A 27621-nucleotide genomic window follows, 5' to 3' on the forward strand; every position below is an offset into this window, starting at 1 on the left:
AGCAGTTCGAGCCCAGTCCAGCCCAGCGGAAACCAAGCCAAGCTCAGTACTAAATTGGCCGGCTCCTGAACTGAGCATACACAGTATTGAAGCTGGCCAATAAGCAATTGGCTGCTCTTGGCTCGGGCAGAGGGTGGTCAACTGATCAGGTGAATTTGCCTGCAAGAGGGTGGGAATTGGGGGGAATTGTGTAGAGGAGATCTACCCAACCCCCCAGTGGTGGAACACCAGGGCCCAGTCGCAATTGTGTAGTTCCACCATTGACCTGAGAGTTTCAGGTTTTTCTCTGAAGGTATGTCGGTGGATTAGGGCCAGAGGAGAAGCAAATGCTGGCTCATGGTCCTCCTAAAATGTTACTTTGTCTAGTATGAGAAAAGTACAGGTTCATTTTAACCGCTTGCCGCCCTGCCACTGTATATATACGTGTGCAGGGCGGCAGTGGAGCACAAAAGCACGTTTTAAAACGGGCTCCGCGCTCCCGACACTTTTGCGAGTAGGGGGCGCGCACGCTCCCGCCGACCCGCGGGTGACACGATTCGATCCAGGAGGGATCAATCATTAGATTTCAGCCAGTGATTTCTGTCTGAAATCAGATGATCGGTCCCTGTCCTATCCTGTCCTGTGTTGACATTTACACAGGGCAGGATATGATGTCATTCTTCTCTGCCTGGACACATTCCGTTCCAGACAGAGAAGAAGACACAGTAAAAGTGAGTAAAACACTACACATTTACAGTTAGAACACACCTAGGACACATTTAACCCCGATCGCCCCCCCCCCCCAGTTAACCTCTTCACTACCCTGTCACCAGTGTCACTGATCAGTGAACCGATTTTTACTGATCACTGTATCAGTGTCGCTGGCGACTTCCGATAGAGTTAGAGCCCCTCCCAGATAGCGCCAGTTTGTCTGCCAGTACACCAGTAATCCCGTTTAACCCCTTGATCGCCCCCCCCAGTTAACCCCTTCACTGCCCTGTCACCAGTGTCACTGATCAGTGAACCAATTTTTACTGATCACTGTATCAGTGTCGCTGGCGACTTCTGATAGTGTTAGCGCCCCTCCCAGATAGCGCCAGTTTGCCCGCCAGTACACCAGTAATCCCGTTTAACCCCTTGATCGCCCCCAGTTAACCCCTTCACTGCCCTGTCACCAGTGTCACTGATCAGTGAACCGATTTTTACTGATCACTGTCGCTGGCGACTTCCGATAGTGTTAGCGCCCCTCCCAGATAGCGCCAGATTGCCCGCTAATACACCAATAATCCCGTCTAACCCCTTGATCGCCCCCCCCCGAGTTGACCCCTTCACTGCCCTGTCACCAGTGTCATTGATCAGTGAACAGATTTTTACTGATCACTGTATCAGTGTCGCTGGCTACTTCCAATAGTGTTAGCGCCCCTCCCAGATAGCGCCAGTTTGCCCGCTAGTGCACCAGAAATCCCATTTAACCCCTTGATCGCCCCCCCCCCCCAGTTAACCCCTTCACTGCCCTGTCACCAGTGTCATTGATTACAGTCAACAGATTTTTACTGATCACTGTATTAGTGTCACTGGTGACTTCCGATAGTGTTAGTGCCCCTCCTAGATAGCGCCAGTTTTCCCGCTAATGCACGGGATTTTTTTTACCAAAAACAAGTAGCAGAACACATTTTGGCTTAAATTTATGACTAACTTTGAGTTTACGATATATTTTTTATAGCTGAAAGTAGAAAATATTGTTTTTTTTTCAAAATTTTCGTGTTTTTTTTGATTATAGCGCAAAAAATAAAAAGCGCACAGGTGATCAAGTACCACCAAAAGAAAGCTCTATTTGTGTGAAAAAAAGGACGTAAATATCGTTTGGGTACAGCATTGCATGACCGCGCAATTATCATTTGAATTAATGCAGCGCTGTATAGCAAAAAAAGGCATAAATTACAGTATCTATACCAGCAATGGGCAAACTACGGCCCGCGGGCCGTATACGGCCCGGCGGACCTTTTAATCTGGCCCGCGGAGCTAGGCTCCCGCTAGGCTCCTCTCACAGTCCGCCCTGAAGACCGGTGTAGCATGAAAATCTGTCTCCTATGAGGATCTGTCCCCCTCGACGTATCTGCGCATGTGCCGGAGATCGCCGATCGGCTGCTAATGCCTGAAACTGGCACATGCGCAGATACGTCGAGGGGGACAGATCCTCATAGAAGACAGATTTTCATGCTACACCCTAACGGCGCGAGAACACGGCGAGAGGAATGCGCGGAGCAAAGGTAAGTGAATTGACACAGGGGGGACTTAATATGGGGGATGAATTACTATATGGGGGATGAATTACTATATGGGGGATGAATTACTATATGGGGGATGAATTACTATATGGGGGATGAATTACTATAGGGGGGATGAATTACTATAGGGGGGATGAATTACTATAGGGGGGATGAATTACTATAGGGGGGATGAATTACTATGGGGGATGAATTACTATGGGGGATGAATTACTATATGGGGGATGAATTACTATATGGGGGATGAACTACTATATGGGGGATGAACTACTATATGGGGGATGAATTACTATGGGGGATGAATTACTATATGGGGGATGAATTACTATATGGGGGATTAATTACTATATGGGGGATTAATTACTATGGGGGATGAATTACTATGCTTACTATGGGGGAATATTGCTATACTTACTATGGATGACACATACACATCATTCATCTACTCTTGGTCCGGCCCCCGGGTCCAATATATGAACCCATTGCGGCCCTCAAGTCAAAAAGTTTGCCCACCCCTGATCTATACCATAGTTGTAGACGCTATAACTTTCACACAAAGCAATCAATATACACTTATTGGGATTTTTTTTTACCAAAAACATGTATCAGAATACATTTTGGCTTAAATTTATGACTAACTTTGAGTTTACGATATATTTTTTATAGCTGAAAGTAGAAAATATTGTTTTTCAAAATTTTCGTGGTTTTTTTGTTTATAGCGCAAAAAATAAAAAGGGCACAGGTGATAAAATACCACCAAAAGAAAGCTCTATTTGTGTGAAAAAAAGGACGTAAATTTCGTTTAGGTACAGCATTGCATGACCGCGCAATTATCATTTGAATTAGTGCAGCGCCAAACAGCAAAAAAAGGCCTGGTCATTAAGGGGGGTAAATCCTCTGGAGCTCAAGTGGTTAAATACCCAATTAAACTCCATGTTTTTTGCCATCCACAGCGTAACACATTCAGTATGTATGTATTTTCTATTATACAGACAGAATAGATTGCCAATGTATGCCGGGTTCCATGCTGAGAGTGAAGCACGACAGAGATAGACTTCCCTCCATGTGTATCCTTGAACACTTTGTACTCATTTACTTAAATGATGGGTAGTCATAGTATATTGTTACACAAGTCTTGCCAAGTCATGCTTCCATTATGCCGCTGTACAAAGCATGCTGTTCTAAATCACTTACTTTGTGCGGATGGTTAAAGGAGACCCGAAAATGTAGCAGCCTCAGTACCAGCAATTCACACTGCACAATGCTGTCCCGGAGCTCCCAGAACTTGGAGTCTACTTCTAGCGGATCACTCCCTGGGTTCAAATACCTGCTCGAGACACAAAAAAAGAACCATCAAACTGTGATGCGTGTCAGTCTACACAGCTGTACAAAAGGGGGTAATATTTACATTTTTACTAAATTTAGATGTACAGTACTGTGCAAAGGTTTTAGGCAGGTGTGAAGAAAGGCTGTAAATATATATTAAAAATATATAATTGAATTGTTTATATTTATGAAATTTACAAGATTCAAAGTAAACGAACAGAAGAAAAGTCTAAATCAATTCAATATTTGCTGTGAACACCCTATAGCTTTGAACCAAACTGGAACAACCTACTTGCGGAGTTCCTTCAAAAACTGTATGTAAGTCTACCTAGAAAAAGGCAAAGGGTGGTCACACCAAATATTGGTTAGATTTGGATATCTCTTCTGTTCACTTACTTTCTATTTCATTATAATAATAATAACATTTAAAATATATTCAATTGATAAAAATAAACCATTTACACTTCTATTTCTGAAAGCATTCTTCATTTACAGCATTTTTCAACACCTGCCTAAAACGTTAGCATAGCACTGTGCTCATATCTATGTATTGCATATATAGGCCGTGCAATTACTAACAATGAACAGCAACATGGAAATCATGTTTTCCGATAAGTCCCCACAACTTGAAGCAGGACCACGAGAAATACCTCCCCCACCCCCTCTATTGCACCTCAATTTTAAGAAAAAAATGTCACATGCACAGAAGCATCGCTGGTCTTCAGTAAGGCATCTGGGAGGTGGAAGGGACCAGGGGCACATCTACAAATGTATGGCAGAGTTCCACGCCTGCACACAAATGCCCCCAACTTCTGTTGGATGGGCAATATAGCGCCTGGCGCCATTTGTTCACATGCCTGGAAATCCACCACAAATGTGCAGATGAGTCACGAATTAACCCTCGGTCTCCTGGGATAGCTGTGACATAGCAATCCCAGGAAACAGAGGGGCATGGCCTAGGCCAGAAACCTGAAATGCTCTCTTACAGCACAGAAAGCCGTTGATAGGTAAAAATTAGAAAGGTTTTAATCTGCATTTGTGAATGAAGGACGGGGGGGTTGGGAACACACCATAGGAAACGGTTTGAGTTTAGTTCCGCTTTAAGACTCAACCTTTCAGGGCCCATGCCTCAAGATGTAGAGAAACCAACTGTGCAGTGAAAGACTTGAAAACCTAATCAGACAAATGGTAGGATCCAAGGATCTTATGGGGAAAGACGTTCTGTGATCCATAACCAGGCCTTTTCTAGCCACACAGGAGGAATGAGTGGAAACATGCATATGGTGGACTGAAACTTCACCCTTGCAATATGGTTCAGATGGTTGTTTCTAAAATTTAGAGAGGAGAGAAGAAACGTGATGTTGTGGCAGCTGGAGAACAAGTCTGAGGTCTCTCACATCGGATAGTGATCCCATGACAAAAATCTTATGAATGAGAGGCCTCTCCCCTTAAAAGGGTCTAACAGCCGGGAACACCTGGTAGAAAAATGTAGTGTGTCTTACAGGCATATAATCAAAACCAACAAGATCATATTTCTACCCCAAAAGGGCATCGAAGTTTAGATTAAACAATAGGGTGCTCTTTTTCTTCCCAGATGTCTCAGATCAATGTATAAATTCTGATGTTCCTTTAGAAGGTTAGCCACACTCCCAAGAGTTTCAAAACATTAAAAAGGTTAACAACTCTGCACATCATTCTACGGAACCTTGGGTAGAAGTCTGAATGAGCATCCTAGCTTTGAATGCTTGCAGCTGGGATCATATGAAATGGCTTCAGGACTGATCAGGGAACTCCTGTATTAAGATTCCCAGGAGGGTCAGAAAAAGCTGATGAAGTCTTCAAAAAAAACAGAATCAAAACGTGGGAACCACGTTCCCTCTGAGCAGCCTCCAACAAACTTTCTAGTGGATGATACCACCCTCCTTTTCAGCTGGCATAAAATTGCATTATTCTCAGCAGTGTGCAACCCTTCTTTTCAGACTTGTACCATCTGTTACAGGAGTGTGAATGGGCTCCATTCCAGTCTGCACCTGTCCTTCACAGCTTAAAGCGGAGTTCTACCCAAAAGTGGAAGCTCTGATTATCTGCCTCCCCCCCTCAGCTGCCACATTTGGAACCTTTTGGGGGGGGCTCAGTTCACCGTGGCAGCCAGTCCTTTGAGGGCAACCATAATGCTGATGCGGCCCACAATAAAACTGAGTTTGACACCCCTGAGTAGAGCATCTAAAGAAGAATGTGACTATGGTGATCTCCTAATCCACTTAGTCCACTGACATCATGTCTGAGTATGCATAAAGAAGCAACATGCCACACCAAGTAGTTCTCACCTATGACAAACATTGATGATGTCTCGTGTCCGAAGGTGCTGCTCCTCCACCTTCCCAGCCAGGTAAATGGCAGACATTGCCACCAGATATGGGTCATACTCATCAAGCGTGGTCTCATGGAAAAACTTGTGATAGATTGTGCAAGCCGTAGCTATTGGGATGGACTGCATTCCCAACTTAACACCTATGAAACAAATAATTAGTTCTGTAATATCCATGATTTTGTAGGGAACAACCCATTGACAAATACCTGTGTTATCACTCCCAGACATATTCTGAAAAATGTTAGCTCTTAAGCTTTTCACAATGAGACAGTAGCTTCCCCACTGACCCTAAATAATCATTGAAAATGGCTGTTCCAAGCCAGTGACTTACAAAGTAGTGAGGAAGAGAGAAAGATGACGACATCTCGGTCAGAGGACATTGGGTTTCAACTAAAGCAGCAGCCATCAGCACAAGAGACACTTCACACTGATAGTATGTACTGTGCCTTGTGCGGATTTAAAAAATAAAAAAGTTTGACTAAACCTAGGCTTTAAGATGAATACAGAGCCCAGCATAGGATATGAGGGTGCAGAGGGACAGTCCACTGTCAGATATGTTATCAACTTGACATGAGATGCATCGAGTGCATTAGAATGTAGATAGGGATCAGTGTCTCTGTAGCCATGGGTGTCAAACTGGCAGCCCTCCAGCTGTTATCAAACTACAAGTCCTATGAGGCATTGCAAGACTGACAGATACAAGCAAGACTCCCAAGGCAGAGGCATGATGGGTCCACCAGTTTTACACCCCTACTGTAGATGGAGGAGCCATTCAATCACACTTAATCCCTATGGGGGGATGGTGTTGAGTCTTTTGTACAGTCCCTTTGATGTGGAGATGTGCCTGGGCTGATGGTTCACAGAAAATCACAGCAAAACCTAAAATTTCTGTCTCTGCTTAGCCCACGTTCCAAAGTCTTGAATTTTTCTCTGATCTCTTTTTCTGTGATTTAAAATTTCCCTTCAGCACTATAACACAGCAGTCATTTAGGTCATGGTCTTCTCCCACAGAAAGGTGAGCAGCTAGGAGAACAAATATTTCACCCAAGAAGCTGAATATATACAGTATGTCCTGGCCTGCATTACCCTTTAGTCAGAGGAAGATGGAGACAGAGCAGAGAACACGGACAATGTACGCTGAGCCCACACAAAGCTGGCAGGCTGCATCAAACCAACGAAGGGTTCAAACTAAGCAAGACAAATATGATTATCACTGCTCAGCTTGAAGCTTCATAATCCAGGTGACAAATTGCAGCCTGTACTCAGAGCATACCAGGCAATCTGAGAAATGCCGGATAAGGTCAACGCCCGTGCCACAGCTAAAAATCAGGTGTTCAGAATGAATGAAGATAAACTTAACAGAACAAGGGGGGGCGACTTCTGTTGACTTACCGTATATACTCGAGTATAAGCCGAGTTTTTCAGCACATTTTTTGTGCTGAAAAACGGCCCCCTCGGCTTATACTCGAGTCAACGTCAAGGGGGGCGCGTACAGGGGTGGGCAGAGGGCTGCTGTCTCTTACCTGGCTCCCACGATGATCCATCCAGGAAGCGCTGCTCCTTCCGTCACTCCGGCCACTCCCTCACTCCTGCCGCTCGGCTCCGCCTCCTCACCGGTGATTGGCCGCCAGAACTGTAGCTCAGAAAAGGTACACAGGCAGCCAATCACGGGCGAGGAGGCGGAGCCGAGCGGAACCGCGAAAATCGAGTGAGGGAAAAGCCGGTAAGTGTGCAGTGCAGAGGTGCTGCTGCAACCACATATGCTGGCTGCAGCAGCACCATACTGCAACAGGGGTCAGCAAGTGTCATTGGTGTCAGTGGGAGGAATAGTGCCGCATCATTGGTGTCACTGATACTAATGATGGGGCATTATTCCTCCCACTGACACCAACGATGGGGCACTATTCCTCCCACTGACACCAATGATAGGGCACTATTCCTCCCACTGACACCAATGATGGGGCACTATTCCTCCCACTGATACTAATGATGGGGCACTATTCCTCCCAGTGATACCAATGATGGGGCACTATTCCTCCCAGTGACACCAATGATGGGGCACTATTCCTCCCACTGACACCAACGATGGGGCACTATTCCTCCCACTGACACCAACGATGGGGCACTATTCCTCCCAGTGATACCAATGATGGGGCACTATTCCTCCCACTGATACCAATGACGGGGCACTATTCCTCCCACTGACACCAACGATGGGGCACTATTCCTCCCAGTGATACCAATGATGGGGCACTATTCCTCCCACTGATACTAATGATGGGGCACTATTCCTCCCACTGACACCAACGATGGGGCACTATTCCTCCCAGTGATACCAATGATGGGGCACTATTCCTCCCACTGACAACAACGATGGGGCACTATTCCTCCCACTGACAACAACGATGGGGCACTATTCCTCCCACTGACACCAACGATGGGGCACTATTCCTCCCACTGATACCAACGATGGGGCACTATTCCTCCCACTGACACCAATGATGGGGCACTATTCCTCCCACTGACACCAATGATGGGGCACTATTCCTCCCACTGACACCAATGATGGGGCACTATTCCTCCCACTGACACCAATGATGGGGCACTATTTCTCCCACTGACACCAATGATGGGGTACTATTCTTACCACTGACACCAATGATGGGGCACTATTCCTCCCACTGACACCAATGATGGGGCTTATACTCGAGTCAATAGTTTTTCCCAGTTTTTTGTGGTAAAATTAGGTACCTCGGCTTATATTCGGGTCGGCTTATACTCGAGTATATACGGTATGTTAAAGATAGCCTGTGAGGGTAGAAATACGGGAGAGGCTATTCCTGGTTTGGTTTGAAATGATGATCCTGGATGGTAATGCCTTTACTAAAGAACCGCAGATTTACAACAAGCAGGCAGTCAGCAAAGGCTAAACTTTCATTTTTGCATGTGTTTTCTATATCAGCAAGTTTGATGGTGAAGCCAGGATCAGGTTAATGGTTCTTGAGTCTCCTTTCAAGTCCATCCATACCTGTCACCCAGAACATTCCTTCTCCAGATCCATCCAAACACATGAATGGAACAGTCTCCCTCAAGGTACATCCATACATACTTGTCACCCAGGATAGTCCCCCTCCAGGTCCATCCATACCTGTCACCCAGGACCATCTGCCTCCAGGCCCATCCACATATATCTGTCACCGAGGACCATCTACCTCCAGGCCCATCCATATATACCTGTCATCCAGGACAGGCTCCCTGCAGGTCCATCAATACTTGTTACCAAAAAAATCTCTTTCTTATAAGTCCATCTATACCGGTTAGCAAGAAGAGGCTTTCACCAGGTTCATCTATGTCTGTTGCCCAGACCAGTCTCCATCCAGGTCCATCCATACCTGCTAATCAAAGCAGTTTCCCTCCAGTTCAAATACCCATCACCCAAAGCAACATCCCTTTAGGTGCACACATACTGTCAGGAACCATCGCGATGCATGGGTCTACACATGCGTAGGTGTCTGCCGAGACGTATAGGGCACTAGGACCCAGGAGCACCCGTCGTCTGGACAGTACTAGGCAGGCACTGGGACCCAGGCTACGCCTGTCAGGTGCAGGGCGGGCTATTTAAACTAGCCCTGCACAGACACTTGTTGCCGAATGGTCTTTGTATCCTGTTACCTGTGTTTGGTGGTTTGGTCTATTGCTGGGAGAGCTGCCGGGGGGTTCCCTTTTTTTAGGGGCACCCTCCGGGTGTTATTCTATCTGGAGGCGAGACACGATTGGGTGTCGAACATGGGGACTCGTGGAATGAGAGATTCACTGCGCTTTACGGTGAAGCCGGAATTTAAGGATGTCGTGGATTTAAGGATGGTCGTGGTGGATTTGTTGCTGGATTCTCTAGGCTTGGCGGTAAGGGATATTATGTGTTTGCAGGATTTTCCGCAGCAGAGAATTTACGACATTACTTTTATATCTACCGAGGTGTGTTGGAATACGTATGAGAAGGCCAGAGGAGCTGTGGATTCTGCTGTCATGGGAAAGTTTGAGGTAACACCACTGTTCATGCAAGAAGAAAAGGTAATAACTGTGCATATGTACAACCCCTTTGCGGACTTACATCTGGTGTGGGCATTCTTGCACACCTACTGTGATGAGTTGAGAGGGGGAGACAGAGTCCTGAACAGATATGGGATTTGGTCTGGAAAGTATCGTTTCATGGGAAGGTTTAAAATGGATCCTGACTGTGTAGGAGGGGTGCGGAGGCCCCCTGCAGTCTTTACCATTGGAGGTGAGAGGGGCTTTCTCTTTTACCCAGGGCAGCCTAGTTACTGCAGGAAATGTCTTGTGTATGGCCATACAAGTGGAGACTGTGAACTGAGACCTAAGTGCAGATTTTGCAAGAAAGAGGGTCATCCCTCGGGAGAGTGCAGAGATAGGAAGCTCTGTGACATTTGTAAAAAAACAGGCCATTTGGCTAAACAGTGTGAGGAATACTTTGCAGCGAAGAGATGGGCTGCGGTGGAGAAGAGACTTACTGGACAACAGGAGAAGGTGGGAGCTAAAGGGCAGTCGAGGCCGGGGAGGAAGGCATGGGAGGTGAAGGATGGTGCGGGACCCGTTGGTAGGGATCCGCCTGTCCAGCCCCCTGTCTTTTCGGCTGATGACACTGCGCCCGCCGAGGTTGCAGCGGAAGTGAACGGAGCCGGGGGTTCCGGTGTAGCCACCGGGTGTGCGGGGGTGAGCGGGAACGCCGGCTCCGGGAACGCTGTGCCCGAGACGGGGGAGGCCGGCACCGGAGTGGAAGGGGGCGTGCCTAGAGTCTTCGGTGGAGAGGAGGAGGAGCGGCGTCTACTGTTGTCTCCGCCGGGAGAGGAGGATCTGCAGCGGGAGAAGGACTTCATGTTAACCAGTGCCTCCGGTCCTGGAGTGTTGGAGGCGCTGATGGGTGGTCTGTCCTCGAGTGACGAGGGGGAGGAATTTGAGGACGTTGACAGTGAAGCTAGCCTGGAATGTGGGCAGCGGCTTGTGGTGTATGTGCCGGGGGCGGAGGCTCTGTCGGCCAGTAAAAGAGCGCGGGTGGAGGTGCAGGAGGCAGGCGGTGGTAGCAGCACTCCCACACCATTGGATGGGGATTCCGAGGCGGAGTCTGCCAGGTCTCCTGTGCCGAGGAGACGTCAGAAGAGTCATGGGAGTGGCTTGAGTTTGAGTATGGATGGGTCACAGATGGACCATTAATATTCTGTATGATGGCTGTCTGTGGGCTCATTTATTTCATTATGATGGCGCTGACCATTAGCTCCATCAATGTAAGGAGTGTCGTTTCTAGGGAGAGGAGGGCGGTGATCTTGGAGGAGTTAAGTAATGTGAAGGCAGATGTGATTTGTCTGCAGGAATGTGGAATGGGGAGAGGTCTTGAAGCGGAGTGGAAGCAGGGGGCATCCTTCTGGGCTCCTATGTGTGGGGTACGGAGTGAAGGTGTGGGGGTTCTAATTAAGAATGCTGCTGTGCAGTGTGTGTCCCATGAGGTGGTGGTGCCCGGTAGACTGCAGGTGGTGATGTTGGAATTTCTGGGGAAGAGGTTTCGTGTGTTGAACTGCTACGCCCCGGCTGATAGGAGAGAGCGGTGTGATTTCCTGAATACCGTGAAATTGTGGCTGCCTGGAAGAGTCCCAACAATGCTTGTTGGAGACCTTAACTGTGTGAGGACGAGTGCGGAGAGAGAGGGGGTGAGTGGAGAGGGAGGGAGAATTGATGTGTCCTCTAAGGTGCTAAATGAGATGGTGGGGGACTTTCATTTGAAAGATGTGGGGATGGAGGTGGAAAAGGGGAAGCCTTCCTCTACCTTTTTTTCAGATAAGGGATCAGTTAGGTCCCGGATAGATTTTATTTTTGTCTCACATTTTGTTAAGATTAAGGGGTACCGTGTGGAGCCTACTCTGTTTTCTGATCACTGCCTGATTACTGCTTCTTTTGATTTGGAAGCAGGGGTGCAGTTTGGAAGGGGGCTGTGGAAGTTGAACTGGGCTTGTTTGGAGGAGGAGGGTGTGTTTGAAGCCTTTGTGTCCTTCTTTGAGGGACTCACCTTCAGGAAGCGGTTTTTTGAGGATGCTTTGGAGTGGTGGGATTGGGCAAAGAGACGGATTGGAGGTTTTTTTAAGAAATTGGGGAGTGAGAAGGCACGGAAGAAGCGGGAGGAGAGTCGGAACTTGATAGACAGGCTGCATTTTTTGCTGCAGTGTAGAAAGATGGGAGTGGAGGTGGAAAAGGAGATAAAGGAGGTTCGGGAGGAGAGGAAGGTTTTTCTGGAGAAGCGGGGCAGGGAGATTGTCTTCCGGGCTAAGATCCAGGTGATGGAAGAGGACGAACAATGCTCCAGATTCTTTTTTAAGAAGACCTTTGGCCCAAAGAGGATTTTTCAGACTGTACTGGAAGGAGGCGAGGAGGTGTATGGGGCAAGGATGGAGGAGGCGGTCAAGGCGTTCTATGATAGATTGTATGATGGGAGTGGAGGTGGTAAGGAGGAGGAGATTGAAAATTACTGTGCTGTGGTGGAAGGAAATCTGGGTGATGAGGAAGCTGAAACTCTGTTGGATCCTGTGACGGAGGTAGAAGTGGAGGGTGTTGTGAGGAGTATGAGCAGGAACAAGACCCCAGGGGAGGATGGATTGCCCATAGAGTTCTATGTGAAATTCTGGCCAGTGGTGGGAAAGTATGTGGTGGAAGTGATGAAAATATGTTTTGAGTGGAAGGTGGTGTCCAGATCAATGAGGGAGGGTATAATTACATTGTTATACAAGAAAGGGGATCAAAGGGAGGTTAAGAATTGGAGGCCAATCACGTTGCTCAACTGTGATTATAAGATATTGGCAAAACTTCTGGCCAATAGACTGAGTGGTATTATTTCTGGAGTAATTGGAAAATGGCAGGTGTGTGCAGTGCCTGGCAGGCGAATCTCTGATAACCTGATCCTCTTGAGGGATCTGATATATTACGCTCAGAGCAATAACACCCCTTTGGCGGTGGCTGGCATAGATTTAGAGAAGGCGTACGATCGGGTGTCTCACAGGTATTTATTTGCTGTATTGAGGCGGATGGGCTTGCCTGGAGGTTTTGTGGCTATGGTGGAGGGTCTGTACCAGGGTGTGCAGAGTAGGATCCTGGTAAATGGCACTTTGACGGGGGCGGTGGAGGTGAGGTCCGGGGTGCGCCAGGGGTGCCCCCTGTCGCCGATTGCCTTCATTTGTGTCATGGAGCCGTTGCTGAGGCACCTGCAGAAGGACAAGGTCTTTCAAGGGATGTTTGTACCGGGCTGTGGGAATGAATGCTCCAAGGCTCTCTGCTATATGGATGATATCACGCTCTTGTGTGGGTCCGCTAGAGATCTGGGAAGGGCTGAATTGCAGCTTAAAATTTTTGGTGGAATGTCTGGTTTGAGGATTAATTGGAGTAAGAGCAAGGTTTGTGTTCTTAGCGGATCCTGTGATGTGTCCCGGAGTAGTTTGGAGAAGGTGGAGGAGTTGGATGTCCTGGGAGTCCATTTTGAGAGGAATTTAATGAATCAGGTGAATGCTGAGAGGAGTATAGGGAAGGTGGTCAAGAAGCTGGGGCTGTGGAAGATGAGGAGGCTGTCCTTATCTGGAAAGACTCTTATTGTTAAAGCGGTAGTTCTCCCTGTGTTGTTATACTTTGGGGTGATCTTTCCATTTAATAAGAGGATGTGTCAAACTGTGACCCGGATGTTATTCCAGTTCTTTTGGGGGTCCAAAATGGAGAGAGTGGCTAGGGAGGTGGTGATGAAGGCTGTGTCTTTGGGAGGTTATGACTTTCCCAATATTGCCCGGTTCCTGGAGATACAGTGGTGGTTGGTGCATTGGAAGGCCTTTGACACGGGTGGTGCTGTAGCTGCCTTAATGAGGTTTTTGATAGGATGGCCTCTGTTGAGATGGGGGTGGTGTGAGAAGGACCTTACGCGGCCCATGTCCCTAGTGTCCCCTGCATATTATCTTGGCATGGGGAAGTTTTTTAGGGACCACTCTCTGGGTGAGTTGGGGCAGGAGGCGGGGAAGAAAGAGAGTCTTTGGAGATGGTTGAGGAGGGCAGAGCTATTAACTAACATCAGGGGCTTGGGCTCGAAACAGACGGAAGATTGCTGGAGGAATATGGGAATGGTAGGGGTGACAAATAAACAGAAGGAAGTTGTATGGATGTCGTTGCATAATGTCTTGCTTACAATGGATTTCCTGAAAGGGAGAGATTTGGTGAGGAGTGAGAGGTGTCCAAGAGAAGGTTGTGGGGGAGTTGAGAATGTCAGGCACGTTTTTTGGGATTGTGGCTTTGCAAAGGAAGTGTGGAGGAGGTTGGGTGGATTTGTGCATAAGGTGGTGGGTGTTCAGAATATTACTTTTGAAGCTGGAGTGTTTGGACTAGTGGAAGGAGGGAAGGTGGTACAAAGGCGGGCGTATGTGTTTTCGGCTATTTTTAGAGAGGTGATGTGGGAGGCCCGGTGTGCTTTGCAAAAGGGGAAGTTGGATCTGTCGGAAAGTGATTGTGTTGACTGGTGTTTTGCTAGATTGTACTTTATGCTAGTGGTGGAAAGAAAGCGGATGGGAGAGGATGGTGCGAATGCGTTATGGAGGTATAGGAGGTGGTGGGAGGGGAGGCGGGAGCCTCCCTGAGAAATTGGGGTCTTTTAGCTTTTGTATTTGCCTTTTACTGTCCTAGATGATGCAAGGAACACAGCTCAGTTAAGTTCTTGTTTTTGACAGTTACTGCTGAGTAGTTGTGATTCAGTCTGATGGGAAAAAAAAAAAAAAAAAAAAAAAAAAAACTTCTGATCTGGATTGTTTTGACCTTGTTGCCTTCTCCCGTCCTGACCCCTTGGCTTGCCTGACTCTGCTCCTGGATGTTCCCGTTTAGATCTGACCTCCTGGTATTGACCCTGCGTGTGACCAGACTATCCTTTGCCTACCGTTTTGTACCTTACCGATCCGCCAGTTGCCGACCCTGCCTGCATGACTCTGATTTAGCTCATCCATCCACCCACCCCGCAGGGATCACTAGGCTCCCTTACATCAGACTCCTAGCTCTCTGGAGCCCCTGTCAGACTCCTCTACCCCTGTTGGAGATACCTGGTAGTTGCGACCTGGTACCGGAGCGCTCCAAGTCCATCCCCACCATCAGGGGCCCTGGTGAACAAGTGCTCCGGTGCTTAGACTCCGCACTCTGGGGAGGCTCTACCAGGGGACTGATAGAGGTGCTGTCAGGCGGTCCGTTACACATACCTAATCACAACATTTTTTTGTCCAGGTCCATCTACAACCATCTCCCAGAACAGTCTCCTAAGTCTATCCATCACCAGAACAGTCTCCTTCCAGGTCCATCCATACCTGTCACTCAAAACAGTTTCTCTCCACTTTCCATGTCCATCACCCAGAACAATCTCGCTCTATGTCCATCTGAACCTATCACCCAAAGTAGTTCAAATATCCATTACCCAAAACAACCTCCCGTTAGGTCCTTCCATACCCATCACACAGAACAGTCTCCTAAGTCCATCCATACCTGTCACCCAGAATAGTTTTTCTCTAGGTCTATCCACACCAAGAATAGTCTACCTCCTGGTCTCTGCATACTCATCATCCAGACCAATATATTTCCAGGTTCATACCCATCATTCAGAACAGTCTCCCTTTAGGTCCATCCATGCCCATCATTCAGAACATTTTCACCCCCAGTCCATTCATACCCATCATCCAGAACACTCACCCTCTAGGCCCATCCATACCTGCCATACTCATAAACCAACACACTCTCCCTTTAGGTGCAGCCATGCCCATCACTCATATATTTCCTCCAGATTCATCCATGCCTGTCACCCAAAACAGTCTCCCGCCAGGTCTTTCCATGCTTATAACAAATATGATCTCCCTCCAGGTCCATCCATACAGAACAATCTCCTTCCAGGCCCATTTGAACTCCCCCCCCCCCCCCCATTCTGCCTACTATGTGTAAAAGCTCATTACAGCAATAGGATACTGGTTACCAGAACAGTCTCCCTGCATGTCCACATCTGTCACCTAGAGCAGTCTCCTTCTAGATCCATCTAAACATTTCACCAGATCAGTTTCCTCCAGGATTATCCATGCTCACCACCCATAACACCCTCCCTAAAGATTTATACTCATCGCTCAGAAAAATCACCTTCTAGGTCCATCCATATCTATCACTAGAAAAGTCTCCCTACAGATCCATCAATACAGGTCATCAAGAACACTCTCCCGCCTTGTCTATACTCGTCACCAGACTAGTCTCCCTCCAGGTTCATACCACCACTGAGAACAGTCTAATTCCAGGGCCATTCACACCCACCAATGAGAACAGTCTACCTCCAGGTCCATCAATACCCACCAGAAGGAAAAGTCTCCCTCCAGGTCCATCCATACCCACCACAGAGAACAGTCTCCTTCCAGTTCCTTCCATACTCACCACCGAGAATAGTCTACCTCCGGGTCCATCCATACCCACCAGAAGGAAAAGTCTCCCAGTTCCATCCATACCCAGCACCGAGAACAGTCTCCCTCCGGTTCCTTCCATACCCAGCACCGAGAACAGTCTCCCTCCTGTTCCTTCCATACCCAGCACAGAGAACACTTTGCCTCCAGGTCCATTCATACCCAGCACCGAGAACAGTCTCCCTCCAGTTCCTTCCATACCCAGCACCGAGAACAGTCTCCCTCCAGTTCCTTCCATACCCAGCACCGAGAACAGTCTCCCTCCAGTTCCTTCCATACCCAGCACCGAGAACAGTCTCCCTCCAGTTCCTTCCATACCCAGCACCGAGAACAGCCTCCCTCCAGTTCCTTCCATACCCAGCACCGAGAACAGTCTCCCTCCAGTTCCTTCCATACCCAGCACCGAGAACAGTTTCCCTCCAGTTCCTTTCATACCCAGCACCGAGAACAGTCTCCTTCCAGTTCCTTCCATACTCACCACCGAGAATAGTCTACCTCCGGGTCCATCCATACCCACCAGAAGGAAAAGTCTCCCAGTTCCATCCATACCCAGCACCGAGAACAGTCTCCCTCCGGTTCCTTCCATACCCAGCACCGAGAACAGTCTCCCTCCGGTTCCTTCCATACCCAGCACCGAGAACAGTCTCCCTCCGGTTCCTTCCATACCCAGCACCGAGAACAGTCTCCCTCCGGTTCCTTCCATACCCAGCACCGAGAACAGTCTCCCTCCGGTTCCTTCCATACCCAGCACCGAGAACAGTCTCCCTCCTGTTCCTTCCATACCCAGCACCGAGAACAGTCTCCCTCCGGTTCCTTCCATACCCAGCACCGAGAACAGTCTCCCTCCGGTTCCTTCCATACCCAGCACCGAGAACAGTCTCCCTCCGGTTCCTTCCATACCCAGCACCGAGAACAGTCTCCCTCCGGTTCCTTCCATACCCAGCACCGAGAACAGTCTCCCTCCTGTTCCTTCCATACCCAGCACCGAGAACAGTCTCCCTCCTGTTCCTTCCATACCCAGCACCGAGAACAGTCTCCCTCCTGTTCCTTCCATACCCAGCACCGAGAACAGTCTCCCTCCTGTTCCTTCCATACCCAGCACCGAGAACAGTCTCCCTCCTGTTCCTTCCATACCCAGCACCGAGAACAGTCTCCCTCCTGTTCCTTCCATACCCAGCACCGAGAACAGTCTCCCTCCTGTTCCTTCCATACCCAGCACCGAGAACAGTCTCCCTCCTGTTCCTTCCATACCCAGCACAGAGAACACTTTGCCTCCAGGTCCATTCATACCCAGCACCGAGAACAGTCTCCCTCCAGTTCCTTCCATACCCAGCACCGAGAACAGTCTCCCTCCAGTTCCTTCCATACCCAGCACCGAGAACAGTCTCCCTCCGGTTCCTTCCATACCCAGCACCGAGAACAGTCTCCCTCCAGTTCCTTCCATACCCAGCACCGAGAACAGTCTCCCTCCAGTTCCTTCCATACCCAGCACCGAGAACAGTCTCCCTCCAGTTCCTTCCATACCCAGCACCGAGAATAGTCTACCTCCGGGTCCATCCATACCCACCAGAAGGAAAAGTCTCCCAGTTCCATCCATACCCAGCACCGAGAACAGTCTCCCTCCGGTTCCTTCCATACCCAGCACCGAGAACAGTCTCCCTCCGGTTCCTTCCATACCCACCAACAGTCTCCCTCCTAATGAATCTTCCATCCAATGCTGGTGGCTGTCATTGCCCAACAAATCCCAGATCATTGCAAGATCTGAAGAATGACATCACTGTGCACATGCTGCTGAGGACACAGACATGTACGACCTAAGAACAAGCAGGACCTGGATGGAAGCCGTGGCTCTGACACCGAACAGCCGCCTCGCTCTCTTTATAACCGTCTCCTCAATCACTCTACAGGAAGAGATCAATATGTGGGATTGCAGTGTACTCTGACAGCACTCACCGGCCTCCATAATAAACCTCGTCACCTTAAAGTGAGTCTTCACAGCCTTGTCTTTGTCGGAGGCTGCAGCAGAACACGCCTCAACGTCCATCGTGCCGAGAACCCTAATAAAGAGACAAGAAGGAGAACAATGGAGTGAAGTATAAATATTACATGTGGAATCATTGGCCTCATGTTAAAGTGGTTGTAAACCTCAGACATGAAATATGAACAAAGCACCTCCCTCTATAGTGTGTCTCAGTCCAGGGCACTAAGTGTCACTTCTGTCGGCTGCCTCCTTTCTCTGTCAGCATGAACCACTTCTGACAAGTATTCCTGACCAGTGGCAGACTGACCATTTGGAAACTCGGGCACTGCCCGAGGGCCCGGGGTCAGTAGAGGGCCCCATAAGATGCCCCTGGTACCTTTTTCATAGGCTTTTTTGAGTTTGGGCAAGGACACAGGGGCCCCATGATCCCCTATTGCCTGGGGGCCCCATGAGTTGTCAGTCCGCCCCTGTTCCTGACACCAAGAGAACAATGGTGACAAGGGAGGGACCTTCAACAGATTGACAGCCTTAGCTCTGTCCCTGTATGCTGTAAGGAGGGGGGGCGTGTCCTTTCCCTCCAATCAGCTCTCTGCAGAGTGTAACTTCAGCTCTCCGCCTCCATTTTTCTGAATTCTCATACAAGCTTTATAAATTCAGCACTTTGAACAGATGTAGAGCAGAGAATACTGCAGATGAACAGGTACAACTTATGTAGGAGGATTTGTTTCAATTGCAGTGTATCACCTGAGGTCAGTCACCTCACTGGGGATACGGAGGGTATACATCAACTTTATCACAAAACAGCGGGGTAAGATGGATCCCCAGACTGACAGCCGGCAGAAATATGTCCCATTCCCAGCCTCCTCTACATGTCCTGTGTCTAAAACATCGGCATTCACTCACATGATCCTGGTGAAGGAGAGTGATAACCAAAGGCAGTCTGGTCCCTGGTAAAGGGGAGGGCCAATCACAAGCATGTAGTCACATGATCCCTGATAAAGGGGAGGGACATCCATAGGCATTCAGTCACATGATCCTGATAAAGGGGAGGGCCAACCATGGGAATTTAGTCACATTATCCCATATAAAGGGGAGGGCCAATAACAGGCATGTAGTCACATGACCCCAGATAAAGGGGAGGGCCAATCACAGGCATGGAGTCGCATGACCCCCGATAAAGGGAAGGGCCAATCACAGTGATGTAATCGCATGACCCCTTATAAAAGGGGAGGGCCAATCACAGGCATGTAGCCGCATGACCCCCGATAAAAGGGGAGGGCCAATCACAGTCATGTAATCGCATGACCCCCGATAAAGGGGAGGGCCAATCAGTCATGTAATCGCATGACCCCCGATAAAAGGGGAGGGCCAATCACAGGCATGTAGTCGCATGACCCCCGATAAAGGGGAGGGCCAATCACAGGCATGTAGTCGCATGACCCCCGATAAAGGGGAGGGAAAACCATAGTCATGTAGTCGCATGACCCCCGATAAAAGGGGAGGGCCGATCACAGGCATGTAGTCGCATGACCCCCGATAAAGGGGAGGGCCAATCACAGGCATGTAGTCGCATGACCCCCGATAAAGGGGAGGGCCAATCACAGGCATGTAGTCGCATGACCCCCGATAAAGGGGAGGGCCAATCACAGGCATTTAGGGCCTGTTCACACAATAGGAATGCAGTCCAGATGCGTTCTGGATGCATTTTTCACGTGTTTTTGACGTGTTGCGGTGTGTTTTTGCTGCATTCCAGTTCATTTTTTCCCTGTCTCTTTTTCTTCAATTTAAATAGGGACAGCTGTGCATTTTTGGTGCGTTATGTGTTCCAGTACAGTTCTGTGCAGGAATAATGCAGCCTGTTCTACTTGTTTTTTTATTCATCTGGAACTACAAGCACTGGTGTGAACTGACACTGACACCCTTATCACCTACTTTCTGTGCATTTTGGATGCAGAAACAAAGCGACTGAAACGCATGGAGTGTGAACTGACCCTTAGTCACATGATCCCTGATAAAGAGGGTCAACCAAAGGCATTCAGTCACATGACCCCTGGTAAAGGGAAGGGCCAGTCACAGGCATGTAGTCGCATGATCCCCGATAAAGCAAAGGGCCAATCACAGGTGAGTAGAGGTGGGTCTTCCTAAAGCCACACCCCGGTCAGACATTCCAGCTCTGCAACTGTTTATTCATTTATTGATCACAGATATGTCAATTATTAACCCTTCAGTGCCAGAGACATTTTTGTGTTGTTTTTTTTTTTGCAGCATTTTAGGCCAGAATATTAACAGTAGTCAGAAGAAGACGAGAGGAGCAATGATGTGTAAGAAAGAGGAGCTGGGCCAGCACAGACACTCCCAAAAAAGAAGAGGGCTATCATGTGTAAGGAGGGAGGAGCTGGGCCAGCACAGACAGTAATTAGGCACTTGCAGAAGAGGAGAGGTCTTGGACATAAAGGGGAAAGGAGCTGGGTTAGCACAGGCAATATTTGGACACTCTCAGAAAAAAAGAGAGCTATGATATGGAAGGAGGAAGGAGCTGGGCCAGCACAGTGAATCCTATCAAAAAGGCCAGCGCTCACAATAATTAGACACTTTAAGATGAGGAGCTAAGGCCTGGAAGGGAGAGGGAGGGGCTGGGGCAGCATGGACAGCAGACACTCCCATAAAACACAAATTGCCCTGCAGTGCAAGGACAGAGGAGCTGGGCCAGCACAAACCATAACTAGAGACAATCAAAGAAGAGGAGAGGGCTATGAGGTGAAAGAAGGGAGGAGCTGGGTCAGTACAGACAGTAATTAGGCACTTCCAGAAAAGCAAAAGGGCTAAGACATGGAGGGAGGAGCTGGGCCAGTATAGGCAATATTTAGTCTCTCCCAAAACAGCATAGGTCTATGATGGAGGGGCGAAGGGGAGCTGGGCCAGCACAGATATTGGAAACACCCAGAAAAGGAGTTAGGTCAGCACTTGCAGAAGAGCAGAGGGCTATAACAAACAAGAACAGAGAAGCTGGGCCAACACAGACAACTGACACTCGTGGAAGAGGAGAGGGCTTTGACATTAAAGAGAGGAGCTGGGCCAGCAAAGGCAGTATACACTTCCAGAAAGGCAGAGGGCTGTGTACAGTAAGGAGAGAGGAGCTGGGCCAGCACTAGCATTCCAAGACAAGGGCTATGATAACACAGGAGGAGCTGGGCCAGCACAGGCGAGCAGAGGACTATGATAGACTGCACATTGCCAGTAAAAATCCAGAACAAAGCCTCATCAGTGTAGAGACAGCCCCGCCCACACCGCTCCCAGCATGCCCTGCGAGTGTACCCAGACGTGCGGGGAATGCTGGGAGATGTAGTCCTATACAGCATGCACACCGTGATAGTCCGGGTACCTGAAAGCCAGAGCGGCCTCTTCCGTGTCCTCAAACCGCGGACTGACTTCTACCCTGCATCGTACAGACCAGGAACACCCACTACAGGCCCGCCCACACCAATCAGGGAACCCCGCAGACCCGCCTACACCAATCAGGAAAACACCTAGAACCACGCCCACACCAAGCAGGGAATACCATCTAGAACCGCGCCCACACCAAGCAGGGAATACCACCTAGAGCCCCGCCTACACTAGCGAGGGAACACCACCTAGAAACCCGCCCACACCAACAAGGAAGTTCACCGGGAACAGCATCAACCCAGCCCCGCCCACACCAGTCGCCTACAGCAGCCCATCTCCCACTAAGTACACTGCGGCTGCTCGGGATGAGAGGGTCTGATTAGATGGTTGATCAGCTATGAGGGCTCTGATTGGTTGGTTGATCAGAGAGGCATTTTAGAAGCTAAGGCAAAGCTAAATGTGAGGAGGAAGCATGGAAGCCGCCATGTTTGACTTCCCGCTCTGTACTTGGGCTGGCAAAATCTTGGAGCAGACTTTGCTTACAAATACATGGGCTGCTTACCGTGCGGCCCTCCTTACAAATAAAAACAATAGAAAAATGTAACAAATGTGGAAAATTAAAAATAAAAGTGGAAAAAAAACTTAAAATGTGAAAAAAAAATTAAAATGAAAAAAACAAAAATGGTGCGTTGTAAGACGCAATATGCTTTTTTTAAATGCGTTTTTCTGGCTCAGTCACCTGTGACCCAAAAAACCGCACTTAAGGCCTCATTCACACCTGAGCGTTTTATAGCTCGAAGCTCCAAAACGCTTCAGGAGAAAAAAATTATTATTCCCAACGGAGACAGTTCGCATCTCCACTCCAAACGCCTGAGTCAAACAAGTTTTGGAGCTTTTTTTGTAGCTCGAATTGGACAGATTTGCGTGTTTTTGCCGCATTTTTATTCCTATAGAAATGAATAGGAACACACGATTGCCGCGTTTTTCCGCACTTTTTTTTTTGCACAATTTTCTGCTCAAATTAAAAAATGTTAAAACAAAAAGGTAATAATATATTAATAAATAAATGTAAAATAAATACAGAAATAAAAAAAAAATCATGATAAATAATGAATAAAAATTAACCCCTACCCAGGGGTAGACTGACCATGTGGAAACTCGGGCACTGCCCAAGGGCCCGGGGTCAGTAGGGGGCCCCATGAGATGCCCCTGGTACCTTTCTCATAGGCTTTTTCAAGTTTGGGCAAGGACACTGGGGCCCCATGATCCCCTATTGCCCGAGGGCCCCATGAGTTGTCAGTCCGCCCCTGCCCCTACCTTAACCCCCTAACCCTTAAAAAAATATATATATTAATAATAAAACATCCAAACCCGAACAAAAAATATAATAATAACTGAATACAGAAACAAAAATATTCATAAATAAATACTATGTAATAATAAATAATAATTAACCCTAACCCCCTAACCCTTAAAAAGTAATAATAACAAAAAATTGTTATTATTATTTTATTACTTTTTTAAGGGTTAGGGGGTTAAGGTTAATTATTATTACATATTATTTATTTATGATTATATTTATTTGTGTATTTATTTTACATTTATTCATGTATTATTGTGTTTTTTGTTCGGGTTTGGGTGTTTATTATTATTATTTAATATATATATTTTAAGGGTTAGGGGGTTAATTAATATTTATTACATAGTATTTATGATTATGTGTGTATTTATTTTACATTTATTCTATTATTATTATTAGTAATAATAACACTCTAACTCTGCCAAAGAATAATAATAATAGATAAATAATAAGATCATAAATAAAATATTAACCCAAACCCCTAATCCTAACTCTAACAAGTGGCAAGGACCCTAACCCCTTGCCCTCCTGAGGATTTCCCCCGCTTCCTGACCAGGCCATTTTTTGTTGTACGGCGCTCTATTACTTTAACTGACAATTGCGCGGTCATGCAGCACTGCACCCAAATGAAATTTACGCCCTTTTTCCCCCACGAATAGAGCTTTCTTTTGGTGGTATTTGATCACCTGTGCGGTTTTTATTTTTTTGCGCTATAAACAAAAAAAGACCAACAATTTTGAGAAAAAAAACAATATTTTTGACTTTTTGCTATAAAACATGTCCAGTAAAAAAATTTAAAAAATCAAATTTAAAAAATCAAATGTATTCTGCTCCGTGTCTTCGCTAAAATATCCCAATACATGTAAATTAATTGCTTTACATGAAAGTTATAGTGTCTACAAATGGCGGTATAGATACTGGGATTTTTTTTTTCACTAGTAATGGTGGCGATCAGCGACTTATAGCGGGACTGCGGCGGGCATTCTGACACTGGGGGGGAACTGACTTGGTGTCACTGACATCCCCACTGACACCAATACAGTGAAGAGTGCTAATAAAAAGCACTGACACTGTACTAATGGCACTGGGCAGGAAGGGGTTAACATCTGGGGCCATCAAAGGGTTAACTGTGTGCTGTCTATGTGCTTCACTGTAAGCACACTGCTTTGTATGGCTCTGCTATGCAAAGCCAGACAAAGCAGTATGCAGGAGCTGAGAGGGGAGAAATCTGTATTGTTTACGAACAGTTCCCCCCATCGGAGATCCTCGGCAATCACTGGGCGCCGGCGAGTAATCATCGTCCGGGACCAGGTGACTGACAGCCGAGGTTGCGAATGGTGGTGCGGGTATATATACGTGATTTTGCAGTTCTGGGTAAACAAATGCCGGCTATCAGCTTTTTCCTTTCTTCACCGCTTGCACTGTGTGAGGGAAGGAGAGCCGATAACCTGGGATCCAGTGACTGGGCACACTTACACTGATCATTGTCCCCTGCTTATCAGTGCCACCTATCAGTGACCATCAGTGGAGCTGCATCAGTGACCATTAGTGGCACCTCATCAGTGACCATCAGTGGAGCCTCATCAGTGACCATCAGTGCCGCCTTATCAGTGACCATCAGTGGAGCCTTATCAGTGCCCATCAAGGCAGCCTCATCAGTGCCCATCAGTGTAGCCTCATAGGTGCCATTTATCAGTGCCATCAGTGTAGCCTGATCAGTGCACATCAGTGAAGAAGGAAAATTACTTGCAAAGTCGTATAACAATTTTTTTTCCTTTTTTTATCAAAAACATTAAAACCCCCCAGTGGTGATTAAATACCACCAAAAGAAAGCTCTGTCTAAAAAAAAAGTATAAAAATGTCATATGTGTACAGTGTTGCATCCATGTCATTCAAAGTGCGACATCGCTTAAAGTAGAAAATTGGCCTGGGCAGGAAGAGGGTGAAAGTGCCTGGTACTGAAGTGGTTAAAGGGGTGCATGGTGGTAACAGCGTATAGAACAGAGCCTGTAACGCACACACTGGGTGAAGTGGTGACATGCCATTGCTAGGGGCAACAAATACCAGAGAGAAAACAGGCAGACAGTGGGTGAGTGTTACCAGAGGGGGTGATGGGTCTTATGCATAGTGAAAGAAGTGGTCAGTACCCCAGCAATCGGGACCGGACCCGCATGGCAGAGGCCCTAGGGACCTAGCCGCATGGTACGGAAGAGAAATTATGAGCATACATGGGGTCTCCAGCTGGATCCTGTGCTGTCACTGGGAGAGAGGCGGCAGAGTCAAGCTGGACTAGTGAAACAGGAAATTGCTTCGTGGTGTATCCTTCAAAATGTTGCATCCTGCGCCAGGTGTATGTATCATCAGACTGGTAGGCACCTGTATGAAAGCTTCAGGTTATGTGTTCAAGGACAAATGCCTGGAACATAAAGGAAGAGGTGTAGATATGAACAGAAGAGGACCAAAGACAGAGCCTTAGGGGAATCTTATAAGAAGAGGAGAGGAAGAGATGGGGCTGTATCAAAGGCAGCAGCCTTAGGGGACTCCTATAATAAGAAGAGAGGAAGAGATGCGGCTGTAGGTAAGACTGAAGGCATGCTTATGTAGGTATGAGGAGAACCAACAACCAGCCGAGTCTTGGAGGCTAAGAGAATGAAGTTCTTTGAGGAGGAACAGGTGGTCAACTGTACCAAAGGCAGCAGCCTTAGGGGACTCCTATAAGAAGAGGAGAGGAAGAGATGTGGCTGTAGGTAAGACTGAAGGCATGCTTAGGTAGGTAAGAGGAGAACTAACAACCAGCCGAGTCTTGGAGGCTAAGAGAGTGAAGTTCTTTGAGGAGGAACAGGTGGTCAACTGTATCAAAGGCAGCATACAGGTCTAATTGTTATAGGTATAACCTGGGGGCCATTGGTTTAGAAGATATTAAGCTTCTCGTCTTTACCCCTCCCCGCGCCCCCCCCCCATCCTATCCATCACTACCAACAACACCACCATCAATCCCGCCCCGCAAGCCAAAGTCCTTGGCGTCATTCTGGACTCAAACCTTTCCTTCCAACCTCATGTCAAATCACTTACAAACACATGCAGGCTCCACCTTCGCAACATCGCCAAGATACGCACCTTCCTTACCCCAGACACCACTAAACTACTCGTACACTCCCTGATTATCTCACGCCTCAACTACTGCAACTCCCTCACCGGCCTACCCCAATGCAAGCTCTCCCCGCTTCAGACCATCCTGAACTCAGCGGCCAGACTCATCCACCTCACCAGCCTCTCCACCTCTGCCACCCCCCTCTGCCTATCCCTCCACTGGCTCCCTATTGCCCAATGCATCAAATTCAAAGTACTCACTCTGACCTTCAAAGCCATTCACAACACTGCCCCTAACTACCTCACCAACCTTATTCCCGTACCAGCCCTACCCGTACCCTTCGCTCTTCACAGGACCTCCTATCTTGCTCCCTGGTCTCCTCCTCCCACGCACGACTGAAAAAGACTTCTCCAGGTCCTCCCCCATCCTCTGGAACTCACTACCCCAATCCATCAGACTGTCACCTTCCCTCCTCACCTTCAGGCGCTCCCTGAAAACCCACCTCTTCAGGGAAGCCTACCCCACCCTCACCTAACAGCCGTTCTCCTTCATTCCTCCTACCACTCCATCCCCCACAGCCACTTCCTCCTGTACCACTACCCCCTCCCTTCTAGATTGTAAGCTCGAAAGAGTAGGGCCCTCTTACCCCTCGTACGTTGTTTGTTATTGTTGTACTGTTTCATGTATTGTCCCCCCTCTATTGTACAGCGCTGAACAAACCCTTTGGTGCTATATAAACTCAATGTAATAATAATAATAATAATATTAAGGTGTTGGTAAGTTATAGAAGGGCATTTTCTGCAAAGCATTATTGTCGAAAGCCAGACTGTAAGTGGTCAAGAAGGTTGTTATCAGTAAGGTAGACGTTCAGACAGCAGTGGACCAGGTGTTCTAGAAGTTTGAAGGAATGCAGAAGCAAGGAGATGGGTCAGAGGTTGTTCAGACAGGTGGTGTCCAGTGAAGGCTTTTAAAGTATTAGGGTGACCAGTGCTTGTTTTAGAGGGAAGGGGAAGATGCCAGTAGAGAGGAAGAGTTTGAAGGTGTGGGTTAGAGGGTACAAAATAGAACAAGATGGTGACCAGAAACGTTGTGAGGGTACGGGGTCCATGGGCAGGTAATCAGGTGAGCGTCTGAGAAAAGTTTAGTAACCTCTATTTTAACAGAATCAAAAGAAGAAAGAATTGTATGTTGTGGTAGACATGGTATGTTAAGTGGGGGAGATGTATGGACAGTTGGGATCTCATCATGAATTGCATCTACCCTGTTTTTTATATGATTGACAATGTCTTGAACATCTGATCTAGTGTGTAGATGCGGAGACAACAACTTTGGTTGT

The 27621-nt window shown here is 47.8% G+C and overlaps 1 protein-coding gene across 1 annotated transcript in view; it reads right to left on the minus strand.

Moving 5' to 3' along the window:
* CCNQ (cyclin Q) overlaps positions 1 to 21980 on the minus strand; it is a 33341-nt gene extending 11361 nt beyond the window's left edge. Inside the window, exons 1-4 of the mRNA XM_089674939.1 lie at positions 21833 to 21980; positions 18423 to 18526; positions 5921 to 6104; positions 3462 to 3594 (exon numbers count right to left, since the gene is read on the minus strand). Of these exons, the coding sequence (XP_089531065.1) occupies positions 3462 to 3594; positions 5921 to 6104; positions 18423 to 18513 (408 nt within the window). The 5' untranslated portion in view covers positions 18514 to 18526; positions 21833 to 21980. The remainder of the gene's footprint in view (positions 1 to 3461; positions 3595 to 5920; positions 6105 to 18422; positions 18527 to 21832) is intronic.
* Between the last annotated feature and the right edge of the window lie 5641 nt (positions 21981 to 27621).

Source organism: Staurois parvus, unplaced genomic scaffold (assembly GCF_062004578.1).
Source record: "Staurois parvus isolate SC_StPar_1 unplaced genomic scaffold, SC_StPar_1.0 ptg000154l, whole genome shotgun sequence".
Classification (NCBI taxonomy): Eukaryota; Metazoa; Chordata; class Amphibia; order Anura; family Ranidae; genus Staurois; species Staurois parvus.